The sequence below is a fragment of the Rhamphochromis sp. 'chilingali' genome (assembly GCF_963969265.1).
Source record: "Rhamphochromis sp. 'chilingali' genome assembly, chromosome: 13".
In the NCBI taxonomy this organism is placed as follows: Eukaryota; Metazoa; Chordata; class Actinopteri; order Cichliformes; family Cichlidae; genus Rhamphochromis; species Rhamphochromis sp. 'chilingali'.
Window position 1 is genome coordinate 34632542 of NC_137940.1, and position 17333 is coordinate 34649874.

General features: G+C 40.7%; 1 protein-coding gene across 2 annotated transcripts; it reads right to left on the reverse strand.

Annotated features, from left to right (window-relative positions):
- Positions 1-88: 88 nt before the first annotated feature.
- On the reverse strand, positions 89-13637 carry cstf2 (cleavage stimulation factor, 3' pre-RNA, subunit 2). Of its 2 annotated transcripts, XM_080900338.1 has the most exons (14): positions 13505-13637; positions 13178-13256; positions 12893-13062; positions 12668-12804; positions 11680-11799; positions 11431-11547; positions 8727-8844; positions 6479-6538; positions 2636-2735; positions 1895-2091; positions 1687-1811; positions 1023-1106; positions 491-633; positions 89-367 (listed from the first exon to the last, which is right to left on the reverse strand). In XM_080900338.1, exons 1-13 carry the CDS (start codon positions 13599-13601, stop codon positions 508-510), a joined length of 1530 nt encoding a protein of 509 aa, XP_080756464.1. In that variant the 5' UTR covers positions 13602-13637; the 3' UTR covers positions 89-367; positions 491-507. The 2 variants fall into 2 exon arrangements, with proteins under 2 accessions (XP_080756464.1, XP_080756465.1); XM_080900339.1 differs by lacking the exons at positions 89-367; positions 6479-6538 and having other exon boundaries at positions 381-633.
- Between the last annotated feature and the right edge of the window lie 3696 nt (positions 13638-17333).

Consider the following 17333-nt stretch of genomic DNA (forward strand, 5'->3'; position numbering starts at 1 on the left):
AATGATCCTCTAAAGATGTGGAAGAAAACAATTCACCTGCTGTTTTTCTTGTAAATAATTTCTCATGAATAAAAGAAAATAAAGGCAATTGGTGTGTTTTTGTTGTTTTATTCACAAAACAGCTACAACATAACAACAGTTGGCTTTTCTAGGGGAAAAACGTGACATTCTTGCTCGAGCTTTTATTCAAGTTCAACATTCACCATAGAAAGTGACTTTTTCTTGCCTCCACGTGAATCAATGTTACACAAAACAAACATTATGATTTAAAACAAAAAGAACAGGTACAATATTCCAGACTAAGATGGGATATCTTCAGATCTGTTCACACTTTGCAGCCTGGTCCGAGTGGGGCAGACAGGAAATTCTGACATGATAAAATGGGGGGGGGGAAAAAAAAGGAGGATGTCACAACATTTCAAAAACCTTTGACTCTAGCGCTAAGGTTTTATTTGCGACTGGAAAGAAAGAAGCTCTGACTTTTCAGTACTTTAATCAGTCAGACCATCAAGGGGCCCCACTCGCCGTCTTCTGAATCTGCTCTTTGAGGATAAGGATGCTCTGCCGCTGCTCCGGCGGCAACATTGCGATCTGTTCTGGAGTCAACTGCAAGACCTGCATGATGAGGGCAGCCTGAAAGAGGAAAATGAAAATGTTGCTGAGGATGTTAAACGTGTTTTTCTGACCAACAAGCTGAACAGAACAGTCTAGAACAACAGTCTAATGATAGTGTTCGATAACACAGAAATCATACAGCTTTGCCAAAAGCGTTTATACTTTGCCAGCTATTGTTCCAGAATAACAATAGTTACTGTTCTCAGGTAAGGCAATCAATGATCAGGAATGCAGAAAGGAGGCTTTCAGCAAGCTGATAATAAAAACAGGTCATTTTACATGTTACCTGCATGTACCTGCAACTCGGTTGGTATAAAATACTTCAGAAGTAATTATACTGAGATATTTTTAACCGACTCATCATCCTGACTGATAAAAATGCAGCAGTGACAAAGAGTGACACTCACCTTCTCTTGATCCTGTGTGGAAACCTGATTCTGACCTGGACTGAAGCCTCCTCCTGATGGAGGAACCCCAGAAATACCAGCACCCTGCAGATCAAATACAGTGTTACTGTAAGATCACAGTTCTTCACCCATCAATGATTATCCAGACAGCACAGATTTCTCTTGTATTTTGCAGATTTTCGTGCTTTTGTAAAAGCTGCCTATGAAACAATTTAGAGCATTCTGACTCCCTGAATGCCCTGAAGTATAGATGAAAACATGGAAAAAAATTAAAATAAGAATGAAGTAACGCAAATCGTACAACTGATGTCATAACAATATCAAGACACACACACACACACACACACACACACACACACGAGTGGTCTTCTTTCGGTAGTTTCCTTTAAGGATCGCAACAGCAGATCTTCAATATCCATCTCACCCAGGCTTTAGCATCCTCCTCTGTCACTACATCCATGAACCTCCTGAGGAATTCATCTTTTTCTAGAAATCCTGTCCACTCTCCCTCCATTTGACATCTCAGCCCTGTCTCTTTAAGTTTGTCTCCAAAACGCTCCAAAAACCTGAGCTAACCCTCTGACTTCTAACCATGCCTATCCTGGCCAATTCCAGTTAAACCAAAACACACAGCTGACACAGACATGCAGAGATGCAAACGTACCGGTCTTGCAGGTGGCGGAGCATTCGGACCCATTGCATGAGGGACAGGGCCTTGCATTCCTGGTGCTATGGGAACCCTCTGACCCGTAACTGGAACACGAGCATCCATTGCCCTTGGATCACGGCCTGTGTAAGGACACATAATTAGATGAATTTACCCTCAAAGTACGAGACTTTCGCAAACTATGACGCCTCATAGGGGCAGGTACCTCTGGCTTCCATAGGGGGTCCCCGTGGCTCCATCATGGGGGCCGCCCTGGGGTCAACCATCATGTTCCGTGGTTCACCCATGGGTGGGCCTCTCATGTCCATTGGAGGCCTCATATCTGGAGGGGGTGCAACTCCCAACTGTGGCATGTGTACAGGCGGAACTTGGTGGGGGGGTGGAGGTCCCATGTAACCCCGGCTAAACGCACACAAAATAAGAGAAGTTAAACATTTTTAAAACTAACGCAGCACAAGTCATAGTTTTTAGACCATAAAGTGGTCTTTGATATAGTCTAGCATTAAAACTCAAACGATATTAAGCAAAGATTTTACTATATAGTAGTATTTCTGGTCAGTAGTAGAGTAGAGTAGGGCTTTATCATCAGAAAACCAGTCACAGGAAATTAGATGCATTTGTTAGTGAATCGTGAAAAAGAAACCAACAAAATATACATCTTTTAATTTATATTTTTCCACCTGGGGAATTATTAAAGCAGACGGCAGCAGACACAGTGAGCATCTCTGTTGACAAGCTGACACATTCATCTTCCATGTCCTGCTGTTTTGTGCAGCCAGAGACCAGACTTGCGTTTCAGTTGTTGTTTACCTTTCTTTAACATTACATTTCCCCCAAATCAGCCAGGACAAAATAAAGACTTTAGTCTTGCAACATCAATGACTGGAACAGACACTCCTAAAAGTCACACCCAAATGTATCGTTAAGGTAAAATGGGATGTCTTACTTGGGGTCTATGACCTCTCCAGTGACAGACAGCAGAGTTCCTCCTCTGGGGTCATTGGGACCATCTCCCAGCAGGCCTCTTGGGGGGATACCACCTGGTCCTTAGAGGAAGAATTCATAAATTTAACCACAACACACACACACACACACACACACACACACACACACACACACACACACACGATACACGAAACATCTGCCAGTTAATTAGTGAAAAGAAATAGAGATGTGTCATCATATCGAATGACTTTCAAAGCTGAAATTCCAGTTAAGAAGAACCACGCACACTCCTAAAAAGATGAGTGTTTGCTCAGAAGAAAAAAACCTACACAGTTAGCTCAAACTGCACAAAGGCCACAGCAAACTGCCACAGAACAAGGTCACAACACACAGATACATCAGGGACACACACACACACACAAAGAGGAGGAAGGGTAGAGCATTGTGGTCTCATCAGCATTAATATGCAGATCTAAAGATTTGAAAGCAAATTTATATAAACACAAAACAAGAAGAAGAAAAACTCTGCTCCCACACGTATACACAAAGCTGATTTGAGAGTGTTCGCCTACTTGTGTCTTCTAAGTCTGACATTATTTGGCCATGAAAGCATGGCGAACAGAGGCATGCATAGAAAAGATCAAGAACAATGGATGTCTCATATTCCATTTATACGGCGTTACAGCATTAAGGCAACAACCTATAATGATGCCATCAGTTAGCTCAGTGCAAATTAGGCTAATTTACTGCACTTAAGCAGAAATATATTCATCACAAATGAATAGATCTTTTTCTGCTGATCTGGGAAAGTTAACGTCTTCTGATTTACTCTAAGGAAAACGAATTGAGAAGAAACTGATAAGATAAAGATCATCTGGGCTCCTTGTCAGTGTAATGCTACTGTGTTTGTGCAGCAGAGCAGCACCAACTCCATTGTTTACAGTCCTCTCAGTGGCACTTGTAGAAGAGTGTCATGACAGCTAAGCAGATGGTATTCCAGATGTCAAGCAGTGCCAACTAGTTCCTCACATACAGCATTGTTAACTGTGAAGCTCTGTATACACGTATGTAATGTGTTTATATTATATAGAACAACAGCAACTGGTCATATATTCACCTTCAAACATGTCAAGATTATTGCTGGGCACCCGAGTAAGAGCAACGCCGTGTCTGCGCTGGTTTGAATGAGCAGTTCTCATATTTCGACTAAACCGTGCTTGATGTGTGAAGGGGGAGGTGCGCACACAAGGGTGCGCTTGTAATGTAATCCAGTTTAATTGTATTTATAAATTTTCTAGTCTAACTGACCAAGTACAGCAGACTATGAATCATGCATAACTATATGTTAATAAAACACTTTATTCTATACATGTAAAGCTCTGCGCTACATCTGACTGACCAACATTCAAGGAGCTGAAGTAAAACAGGTAGTTAAAACCAATGAAGAGTGTCCAAATCAACCATCGCCTGTGCTTATCATGCTTTATTTCCTGGATCTTTGAAGTTTTTTAAATTTCGTCATTCTCCCATTCTAGATCAACTCCACTATTGTTCCCTTCTCTATTACGCCCACTTGTCAGCCAATCAATATTCGCCAGTTGCTTACATCATCTGGTTCCAGAGACATGCAGTGAGGATTCTTGGAGGACTGCATGGAAGCGTGTCTCTTTGTATCGTTGGGATACAAATGGTGACATCACTCCAGTCACTCTCCAGTGCAGTAAAAGCTATAAACTACAGCACAGCCTGTTAAAAATGTGGATTTTTGGTTTGTTTTTTTAAACTGAACTGGCTTCAGCCTCACTTCATAAGCGATAAGTGATGCTGACAAACACAAACAAAAGCCAATCAAGAGAGTAGCAAAGCAGCTTCATTGTTATACCGTACCGTCCAGCTTGAAAGCAAAGCCAGCAATTTCATGTCATTATCAAGTGACTAAGCTGATCCTGGAGTAAAAAGAAGGCCAAGTAGTCTCTTTCCATTAGTGCAAATGACACGTGCCTTTTCAAATAATGAATGCTGCTAACACAGAGAGCTCTCACTGTATGAGATATTTCACCGCTTTCATCTTTATCTTTAGCAACATCCATAAACCGTCTCTATCAATAATAAACATCTCACATCTGAACTCGTTACCCTTCAGGCTCAACTCTACAGAAACGAGTGGTAGCTCTGTAAAAGTCAGCAGTCAGTGAATATCATTTATTACAATTTTAGAAACACATCTCGTTTGATAATTAAAATCAAATCATTTTTGTCAGATATCTGCAAGCACACAGGTGTATGGATGAGAAACACCACGCCACTGGCTCGCTGACCCAAATTTACCCACACTGCCATAGCAACAGCGCCACGGCTAAAAATGTAACATAAATAGAGAAAATTAGAATAAGCGGGCCTTTTGGGAAGAAAAGAAAAATGTACAGCCACCCCCTCAAAAACTAAGATCGCGCAAGTGTCGAGCAGGAGATCTCCTCTGACATCCATCAGTCTGGATCAACGGGAGCTCAAGTCTCCTTCCAACTTTGCCAAATCTCAAACAGCAGAATCTGCTGATCACTCTGTAATCGCCCAAATAAAGTAGTGACTGAAAGGTTTTAACTTCATTTGTATTCTGTTAAATTTCGAACAGAGAAGCAGAAAAACGAAGGAGACATTTAAAACTAGCTAAAAACATGTCGAGGACAAGAAGTACAGAAGAAGCTGCAGTTCTGTGGAAATCAGATAACACCCTTTAGGATTCAAGGTCTTACTCTGTAGCCATTACCTGGCCGTGTACCCTGTCTGACCAGTGTTTAGATCCAAACTCAGATGACCCGCCTTGCAATTACACCTGAACTTGTACCGCTATCTGATATTCCCGTGTTACTGTTGTTCCTACAACATCATGATTAATGTTGCTCGAGGACTACAAATATAAATTCCCCATTACACTGCCGTGACGTCATTAGTTTAAGTTAGGCTTCCAGGAAGCAGACAAAAAGAATAAAAAAAACAATTCACATAATGTGGGCGGGGTGTGTCACAAAGCTGTCAACTAGGATTTGTTGACACATTTGTCTTCAGGGGTTTCTGCAGATTTTTATAGTTAGTGAAAATGTAACCCAAACAACTTTTACTGAAACTTTCAGCACTGTTCTGGTGCCTAAAAGTAACCAAACTACAACAGAGAGAGAGAGAGATTAAATAAATAAATAAATATAATAACTCATAAAAAATTCAAACAGCACATAAACCCAGGTATCCCAAGTGAGATGGATCCACTGATCCGCCCCAGTCTCCTCTTTACACGTACAATGTTGCATTTTACACTTTGAAGCGGCTGTGATGACGATCCTGGAACAACATTAATTACATGGTTGTAGGAACAATAAACTGGGACGTCAGATGCACCTGCAGGTCACTATGAGGCGGTCTAAACTTCCTTTTGTATCACATAAACGCTCCATGAAATCGCATCAGTACTCCTTGTCATGATATCCATCAATCTCCCCCGTGCAGGCTGACAAGTAGGCTGAAGGCTGAACACCTGCACCATCTGCACAAACTGGCTCCAGCTGCTATCTGGAGCTGATCAGCCCAACTGTGCATATCTTTACAACAACAAAAAACTAAACATTGATTGTACTCATGACCTGGTATATTCCTGTGTAGCTGTGGTAGTGCTCTGAGATTGTAATAATTATATACACAGACTTATGAACTTCTCTAAAGGCTGCATGTGTGATGAGTCATTTTTATTTACAGCGGAAATGCTGTCAAAAATATATGCTGTATATTTGAAAAGTGTCACTGCTTAGCAGGGCTGCGACCTGACTGGAGAACCGAGGAGGTACAGTGATACCTTGAGGCCGCTCGATAGCAGCTTGACCAGACGATCCTGTGGGAGAATGCTGAAGGTTTCCTGAGCCAGCATTAAAGTGAGAAGAACAGGAGACAAGACTCAAGAGGGCAAAGCACCATTTTAGCACGCTCGTGAAATCATCTCATGCACAAATAAAGGTACAGAAGGGTGAAGAAGAGGGAACTTTTACAAAATCATCAAGATGGCATACATCCAAGATTTAAGATAAAACACAAAAAGAGAAGACGATAACGAGGACACATGGCGTATATCGTTGTGGATAAACCTCCACTATTTATATGACTGTGGTGACACCTGCTGATCCAAATGAGCCATGACACGTGCAAAGTTTGGACGCAAGTGGATTCTGTAAGTATTCGGATCCCCTTCCTTTTTTGCAAGAAATTGTCATGTAGATTTAATCTTCCACTAGAGTTGCATGGAACTGCATTTAAAAGGACTCCATCAGCATGAAGGAAAAGATTTTCTGGTCTGATGAGACAAAACCTGAACTCTCTGGGCGGAAATGCAAACTGATTGTTGGGTTCGTGGTCACCTCAAATAATGAGGCTCTTCTTGTTGTGTTACACAGAAGAAACCCCTGTTTTCAATCAATGCCTTGGAACAATTTTATCACAGTGGTCTATAGAGAGTTAAATCGACCTCATGTCTTATCTTTTTTTCCCCTCATCCTAGCAAACAGTTTGGATTTCAGGATCCAGTAAAAACAGGTGTGCCTTTCTAATCCATGCTATAGATGGACTTCAAATCAAGTTCTAGACGCAGGCCACATGTAAATGTGTTTGGGTGCTGTCAAAAGCATGTAAACACAACACAGTTTTGGCTGCCCCACTTCAGAAGGTGGGAAAAAAGTCCTCACTGTGCAGGTTCACAAATTTTAGATTTTGTAGATATTTTTGAATTTGGTGAATTGCTATTAACAAAAAAAAAACATGGCCAGCATTTCACAATCAACAAACTCAACCTAAAGTTAACTCCAGTTTATATTTTGCCCTTGGTCGTGCATGCTCTATCTGTGGTGGCTCTAAGCCCCACCAGCGGTCCCTGCCCCAGAGTTTGTGGGCCACAAACTTTGGCCAGTGAGAACCTGTTGGACACTTCATGTGTAAATAAACGTAAATGTCCTTTTTTTAATTAATGTAAATAAAAAAGGTAAGACCACAGTCTCTGACATCACGTGCCAAAAACTCTGCGCATCAATGAAACAAAGGAAGGCATTTCCCAAAGGTCACTTTCAGACCAAAAACTGTGTTTGCATGTGGACGAAGGCCAAAACACATGAAAACGAACCACTTTAAAAAACACAGAAAAAGACACACCTCAAGAATAATTAAAGCAAATAAGACGCACAGAATCTGGGAACCCATCAGCTAATGTCTGGGGTCAATGTTTCAGGCTTCCGGATTAGCCAGCTGATCTCGAGATAACAGATATCCAGGCCACGACTTCCCATTACATGTGCTGGCTGTGTCAGATTATGAATGGAGATGAATTTTAAAAAGCAAATATAAGGCTAAATCATCATGAGGCACACAGAGTGCTCCTCTGAATCCTGAACCAATCTACTCACCACATGGAGTGGTGACTGAACAAAAACCCTCTAATAACAACTGGACACCAGAAAGCTTTGGGTACCAAAATTCTTCACATTCTACGTATTCACATGTGGATGTGTGGTAATAGTAATTACCGGCTACAGTATGACTGCCACAGTAATCATGCGATAACTAATATAAACGACAGATCTCAGCTTTTGAGATTACCGTTTTACAAAGACCAATCTAGAAATAATGCTAATTGTATCCACTTTAAATTAAAATGTATGCAAAAACAGAAAGGGGGTAAATACTTTTTGAATCCACTTTTGTCTAATTGGAAACACTGCACTGAAAAACTGCTTTTCAATTACTGCTGTCTACCGACAAACATTAGCATTATTGGTGATTGTTTTATACGCCAAAGAAAACAGCTAATAAAATATGACAGGTTTTCAAATTTAAGACATGCCTTCATGCAGCTTATTCATTTACATGCTTGGAACATTTGTAACAATTCTAGATTATCGAATGTTTAATGATTTTATAAAGTTAATGTCTTAGAGATAGATACCTGCCCTGTATTTATGGTTTGTTTGTGTAACTTTATACTACAAGTGGCCAGAGTCACACTACCACAACCAATTTCACAACTTTTGCCATTTCAAGCGTGCATGTGGTCTGATGATTACCTGGAGGTCCAACTGGTCCCGGTCCAGGCCCAGGTCCTGGTACAGGCATGGGTCCAGGGACAACTCCCATGTTAGGGGGCTGCATCATCTGGGGCGCTCCATTGACATGCATTCCAGGCTGAGGACATAACAAAATAAAAATGATTAAGAAATGAATGGAAATAATATCTCCTGAAACTGTATCTATAAAGAAGAGAACATATGGTGCTTGATCCCCTCATTGAGGACAAAAACATGTTAAGTGACATTTATGTTACATTTCTGTCTGCATGTTTGCTCCATTTCAAAGTCGTTTGAGATGGAGCTGGAACTCCTGCCAGCTCTGGACAAACCTTGTAGCAAAACATCCAATCTACAAGCAGTAGCATTGCCATCAGGCACTGCTTACAGCAGGGGTGTCAAACTCATTTTAGTTAATGGGCCATGTTCACACTGTTTGACAACAAATGGGCCGGACCTCCTCTCCTACAGCACAACGTATAGTCACATTTATTGATATTGGTGTTTTCAGAGTTAGACTGCTGCTATTAAAATTTACAGCTCACAGTGGATCTACAAAGGAACAACAACTTTACATGTACCTTTCTATAATTCCACCCTGACCACACCGACACAGGTATTTTATAAAAACGTAGCTTTTTCTATGCGCTTTGGGCGTTTCCCCACACATAGAGCCATTTTAGGTCACTGAAAAATTAACAAATCTCAAACAAATCTCAGTTTCTGCGTAAACAAGGAAACCAAAAATCTTCTCTTGCACCGTCAAAGGTGTGTGCCTTTATCTCCTTTTTGGTATCATAATCTACCCTGTGTTATTGTTGCCCCAAGGCATCTGATTGGCCAACATTTCTACACGGTTAATGGTTATATCGCCGTCTGCTGCTTGACAGTAATGGACACTGGTTTTGTTTTGTTTTTTTCAATACAGCGCTTGTGTGGATGTGACTTTCTTTTTAAACCAAAGCAGAAAATTCTTGTTCTAAAATGTATTAATGGACTAACCCACAAACTGCCATGCCACATGGTGGTGCAGACGTTGCCACGGTTGCCTCACAACAATAAGATTCTTGGTTCAAACCTTCAAGTCATCTGGGGCCTTTCTGTGTGGAGTTTCTGTGTTCTCCCTGCACGGTTTCTCTTGTTTCCTCCCACATCCCCTCATATAACCTCCTGTGTCCTTTTCCTAATCACCTTTCTCTAACCTCGGTGAAAACGCTACGAGGTGTGAAGGGGAAGTTATAAGGACTTAGAAATAGAGAAGCGTGGTGCTCAGAGAATCCAAATGCACATACATTAGGCTCTTTAACAATGTGATGGTGCAGTGTTGAAACTACAATGTCCAAAAGATGTATTAAAAATGCACATTTTACTTCACCCCAGAGTGTTCTTATATTGTTGAACAAGAACCACTGGGAAAAAACATCATATCATTACAGGTGCTGGAACTTTAAAGCCTATAAAATGAAAAGCATCTTATTTTCTTATTTTTCCTACTGGAGACTGATCCAACTCATCCCCTCCTCCTTGTTTAGGATTTCTATGAAATTCCCTGTATCCAGCACTTATCCAAGGTGGCTCTAAGAGAAAATTCATTGATGATAATCCTAAAAGCTGGCAAAACAACAAATGCACTGAGATCAATTAATGCAGCGTATGATCAGGATTTAGAGAACATATAAATCTGCACTTCTCATGCAAACCAACTCCTATTCACAGACAACCAGTGGGTTTAACAGAAAAATTAAAAACATATCATCAGGTTATGGAAATGGAAAATGCACTTACAAATAACATTTGCATGATCAGGCCTACTTTATCAGTTATGTTGATCGTTTTTCAGGAACGCTCAGATGGTCCTTCGCTATGACTTATGAGATAAAATTTATCTACTTTCCTTTCATAAAGGTTGCTTCAGCGTATGATCTACTAAAGGGGGTAATAAAAGAAGCACTGAAGCCGTTCCTTATCATTTTGAGAATTCGGATCACCACGGACTACGTTCCTCAGTTTGGAAACTTCATAAGCAAAATGAATTGTATCGTAGGTTAACTGATGATTCTAAACTGGCTGTAGGTGTTAGTGTGAGCGTGAATTATGGTCTTTCTGTGTTAGCCCGGTGATAGACTTGGTGCGTGTCCGGGATGTACCCGGCCTATCACCCACTCTCAGCTGGGACAGACTTAAACACCTCAAGCAAACTACTTGTTGAGATCTAGAAATATTTTAAACTTTTCACCCCGCACATTTTAACACTTCCTGAAGCCAGACCAGGACTTTTGGTGGGCCAGACTTTGTGATCCTTTCACCAGTATTTATTCACTCCATGGTAAATTAACTGGTTCATATACAATGCTTTTCTAGGCAAAGCACTTTATACAACATGCCTTATTTGCCCATTCATACAAGCACTTTTTCAACACCTAATTGCTTTCTATCTAACATTCACACATTCATACATCAATGAATGCATCAGAGACCAACTTGTGGCTCAGTATCTTGCCAGAGGATACTAGCCATGCAGGCTGGAGACTGGAGAAGCCAGACTGAACTTCTAACCTTTTGATTAGTAGATGACCTGCTCTACCTCCTGGGCTACAGCCATCCCAGCAACCCTTGCATGCGTGCACATTTTTCAGGACACACAATGGGAACATTTTGTTGAAGAGAATACACAGTAATATGACAAAAGATATGTTCTGCTTACCACAGGTTGAGACACGGGCATGGTCGGCTGTGTAGGTGGAGAAGTGACTGTCGGTGCTCCTCCGCCCTGTCCACTGGGAATCAGAGGCTGGACTGTTGTTTGACGATGGAGCATTTTCTATACAAGGAGTGAGGGGAACATAAAAAAAAAAAATACTGCTTGCTTTGGCTTTAAAATGCAGGACAGAATAAACATTTACTGAGTCGAGAACAACTGTCTTCTGACTGTGACTCATCTCTTCATTCTCACCAAGGCTATCTCAGGATCAACAATCCGCATGACCACTTGGGCCTGCAGCAGAGCGTAGGCCAGCTGAGGGTTCTGCAGCAGCATGTTCCGTGCCTCCTGAGGACTGTTCTGCACACACAGCTGGAGGGAGAGAGAGAAAAACATTTTTTTGAAACCAAAGGGATCTGATTTTAGAAACTACTAGAAAAATCTCTGACTACATCCTAAAAGACTTAAAAAACAAACAAACAAAGAAAAAACACTCTAGTTTTTAATCCCACCACCACTTTTTACTACCCACTCATGACTCAGACATAACTCCCTAACAAACAGGCATTAGACCACAATCTGCAGAAATACCACTACTATTAAATCTGGAGCCACTGACTCCAATCAGCATCTGGAGCGTTCCTACTGACACAAGCTTTTGGTGAAACAAATGACTTTCTGAGTAAAGCAAAAGACGTCTGCAGTGTGGCGTTTCTTTGGGCTTAATGAAGCAGACTACCAGCTGTACAAAGACGAGGCTTCACTGGCAGAGCTGAGAGTGGCAGGCTGCACAGCACAGCCTCTGTTAATGAAAGGGAAGGTGGAGCATCTGCATACAGTTAAGCTGGAGGTGATTCAGACTGTGTGAAACATTTGTCACCATCCTTACTACTGAGTAAGGAGCCTCATACATACAGTTTTAGATGATGTCATTTGGGAAAACTAATTTTTTACTTTAAAAGACTCACTGTTGTTTCATGCATTTATTAAACGCTCAAACGCGAGAGGTTTTATTAAATTTGGCTGTGTACAGGAGACCATAACGTTTTACATAGAGCTGAACATAAAGTCATCAAATTAATTCTTAAATGCACCACAGACTACCCATTTGGCAGATGATTCTACTATTGATAAGTTCACCTCTCACCGAGAGTACAGTAAAGAAACCTCAATCTCCTCTCTGGAGATGGTTATAAGTGTATATGGGGGGGGGGGGGGGGGGGGGGGGGACACACCCTACCTTCATTTGTTTCATGAGTTCAAACATCTGCTCAGGTGGCAGACTGGCTACTGCTCTGCTGATGGACTCTGGGGCCTCCTCTGGCTGGATGCTGTCTCCATAAGGAGACTCAATAATGGGGGCTCCTGTTCCCAAACCTGTGCAAGACAAAAATAGCTTGGGTATTGAAACAGATTATGACCAGAAGCTTACCTAAACAAACTCGAGAGGAAATTAAAAACTTACTTTTCAGCTCTTCCTTGTTCTTCTCACTGGCTGCGTTGTCAACACGGAGAGCCCGACCACTAAACTCTCTCCCATTCAAGTTTCGCATGGCACTGAGGGCAGTCTCCTGGTCTTGGTATTCACAGAAACCATATCCCTTTGGCTTTCCTGTCTCCCTGTCATACACTAACCTGAGTACAAGAAAAGGGAACAATCCACATTTAAGACTGTCTAAAAGGACTTATTAAAACCCTATAAAACATCTTAGTTCAGAGAGGACCAGGTCTAGCGCGTTCCTTCACTCACCTGAAACTGACAACAAGTCCGACTTCAGAGAAGATGTCTTTCAGCTGTTCTTCTGTGGCTTCATACGGAATATTTCCCACTAAAACAATTAATACACACAATATTTAGTGTTAGTATGACAATAAACAGAAGAAGGATTTGTAATTCGAGGCTCCTTTGCTTGCTATTTCTTTTTAACTTTCCCTCGCGCGGTGTTCAGCTAACAGCAACACTAGCCTGACATCCATGTTAGCAAGTTTTGATTCACAACCCGCTTCCTTACATTCTTCCTGAGCACCCAGAGGATAAACTTACCCAAACACAGCGACCTAAAAGCAACAAACTTACCGAACACCGATCGTAGTGACCGGTCAACGGCTGGGTCTCTATTCGCGGCTGCAGCTGCGGCCGCAGCAGCGGCGTTGGCAACAGATACGTTCGCCATTTTGGGGACAGAATTTAATGTTACACCGGAAACTAGAAGGAGACAACATCCGTTCATAAAAAAAAAAAAGAAAGAAAAAAAGGGGGGCAGGGCGGTGGGTGGGGGAAAGGCCAAATTAAAATCCCAGCAGCGCAACCATTCCTAACGTATTGAAAAAGGTTTTTATTTATAAGTATTAGCACTTGTTTGTAGGCAAAGAAGGAGGTTTGGTGAGTGATTCTTAAAAACTGCTTACTTTATAACGGTTGAGGGTTATTATAGGACTGTTGATAGTAAACTGGCAACACCTGGCTAACTGAATAGCGAGGCTTTATTGTCAGCGATTATTAATTATTATTTGTTCAACTATTTTATTTTGTTTTATTTCCATTTTATTTTATGTAGTAAAACTGTCGTAACGTATAATTTCTGGTGCACCTGGATAATCACACACCTGTTGCCATTATTAATTGTTATTATTAATTAATGGGTTACAGTAAGAGAATGCAAAAGCAGCCTTAGATACTTTAAACTGTTGAATATTATTTTTATCCTGTTATTTCATTAATTAAAAAGTATAATTAAAATAGTAATAAGTGCAACAACCCAGAGAAAAACAAAACTCCCAGCGTGGGAGACAAGCCATTGTTGTTGGGGGGAGGGGTAAACTACCCAAACCTACCTGCCTCTGTGTGAAAAAGGTACTGCACTTCCTGTGAAATCATGAATGAACTGTAAATAGCCACAATTTTTTTTTAAACCTGAGTTCAATTACACTAGTTCACACACAGTCCTTATTACTCCCAGACCTGTTGAATGAAGAAGTCACTTATATAGAAGCTGTCTGATAAAGCGAAAGAAGCTAAAGGATCTCAAAAAGCAACACATCATGCCACAATCTAAAGAAACTCAAGAACTGAAGGGAAACAAAGTCATTGGCATCTATTACAAAGATGTTGCAAACTAGTTTCTAGGGATTCAGGATCCAGCAAACTACAGTGACAGCCATTACCCACAAATGGAGACAACTTGGAACAGTGGTGAACCTTAACCAGAGCAACCTACCAAATTTACTCCAAGAGCACATTGTTGACTCATCCCAGAGATCACAAAAGAACCCAGAAAAACATGTAAAGAATTGCAGGCATCACTTGCCTCAGTTAAGGTCGGTGTTCATGATTCAACAATAGGAAAGACCATTAATGACCAAAAAGAACACAAAGGCTGCCAAAAGACAACAAAAGTTGAACTTTTTTGGTGCTGTTAAAGTGATGGTCTGGAGCCACTTTGCTGCTTCAGGATGCTGTAATTGATGGAGCCATGAATTCATCTCTGTAACAGAAAATCCTGAAGGAAAATGTCCTGCAGTCGGTTTGTGCCCTGAACCTCAAGCACACCTCCACCTCTGAGTGGCTCAAAAAAAAAGAAGCTAAATTAAGATTTTGAAGTCACCTTATCAAGGTCTGGCTATCCAATCACATTGAGATGCTTTGACATGACTGTGAACAGCCCAGTAATGCTCAAAACTCCAGTGTCACTGAATTAAAACAATTCTGCAAATAAGATAGGGCCAAAATTCCTCCACAGCGATGTAAAAGACTCATCGCCAGTTATTGCAAATGCTTGATTGCAGTTGTTGCTGTCAAGTGGTTTAACAAGCAATTACTTTTCACGTAGGGCCACTTAGGTTTGGATAGCTTTTTTTTAAAATACATGAAATCATCATTAAATGTCTGTATTTACTCAGGTTATCTTTGTCTAATTTTAAAATTTGTTTGATGATTTAAAACCTGTAAGTGTGGGAAATATGGAAAAACTTTCATAGTTGCTCTTCTGCATACCTGGATTGTAATGAGTGGTTATTTGAGTTGCTGTTGCCTTCCTATCAGCCTAATGCTGCCGGGTCACTCTCCTGTGACGTCTGGCATCAACATCACTTAGAGAACTGCCACTCACTGGGTATTTCCTCTCTATTGGATCATTCTCTGTAAACTCTGTAGATATATTCTGTGGAAAAATCCCAGTGGATTAGCAGTTTCTGAAGGAAAAGCCTGTCTGGCACCAACAACCAGAGTGTCAGAGTTACAATCAGAGTCACTTAAAGCACTTTACTTCCCCATTCTGATACTTTGTTTGAACTTCAGCAGGTTGTTTTGATTTGCAAAGAGTTGGTGTCATATGATTTGCCAGTTAAATATTTGTGTTAACGAACAGCTGAAACGTTGTACCTAATGATGTGAGTGGAAGTCTAATGAAGTCTAGAAGTTTCTTTTCATATGGGCTGTCATTTAATGTCAAACCATGGTCTCACAGTTCTACTTAAATTACTATTTTTGATATTGTTCTTCCGCATCGTCCTACTTCTTCCTCCTTTACGTCACATTGCTTTCACCAGTTATTGGTATCAACCTTCAGCTCTCGCTTGCTTTCTGAGTCCTCTAAACTGTCTTGTTGCAGTTTAATTACCTCAGAAAAATTTTGCGTTGTGTTTGATAAATGACGTCTGTGCTGTATTGATATCTACTTCTGCCTCGTGTTATTAGAAGTTATGCATTGCATGCGAATCACTGTGGAAAAATGTGTTTAGGGAGTGATCGCATGTTTATCATTTTGAAATACAGTTAAATAGGATCTGCAAATTGTGTCTAAGTAGGTGAAACTTGTTTTGCCAAAAGGATGATTGATTCAGTTTAGGACACTGAAAATATGGTCTTGAGAAATGGGAGTTAATGGGAGTTTTTGTAGGTATGTGTTTGCAGAATCACAATACTAATTACTAAATTAATGCTGTTAAAAGATAACAATAAGATAAAATATACTATATTTATCTCAGGTGTGGGAAATTCTTTTGTTACACCACTTCAATAATAAAAACAGCAACAATGATAATAGCATTAAAAATTATAATAATTAAGCATTTCAGAATCAACAAAGCAAAAGTAAAATTCTAAAATTCAGTAAATAAAGTTTTGTTACCACATAGGATTCAAATAAAATGTCTAAATGAGCATACAGAACATTCAGATGATTTTCTGCTTTACACGTGTTGTACTGTAGTTATTGCCTGCGGTATGAAGGGTTTTCCGTTTCTGTCCTCGTGGCAGCAGAGCTGAATTGGTCTGGTAGAGAAGGTTCTCCAGTAAGTCTTGTAGAGGGTGGTTAGAATTATCCCAGATAGAAAGCAGTTTGTTAAGTGACCTCCTGTCCACCGCAGTTTTAGAAGTGTCCACCTTCCAGCCAGTGCCTGCTCACCCTCTTCTTGTATACAGCCTCTTCTAGTTCAGCCTGTTGTCGATGTGTTACTTGTAGTCGTCCACCACGCCAACATCTTACCCCAGGATAGACACAGGCCATGTAGTCTTCATCTTCCTTCTGAAGTTGATCCCCAGCTTTCTGCTGTTATTTACATTTAGAAACATGATTCTTGTTAGACCACGGCACAAAACCATCCACTAGTGGTGTGTAGCTTCCTCTTGCCCATCACTTATTCATCCAGACACTGCAGAATCATATTTCTGTTGGGCCTGTTGGGGCCTTAAAAAGAAAATTTACAGGTAGCCTTTCAAACCAGTATTTTTCACCATTAGAGTGTAAATAATCTCACACCAACAAGAAACTTACACACTCAACTCGGTCATATCACGGCCAACAAGTGGAAACATTAGGCCAGAAGGACAGACGTATAGAAGATCTACCTATTTTCAAAGAGTAACAGGACAACCTGTTAGTCTTTAGACAGGTTGTCCTGTTACC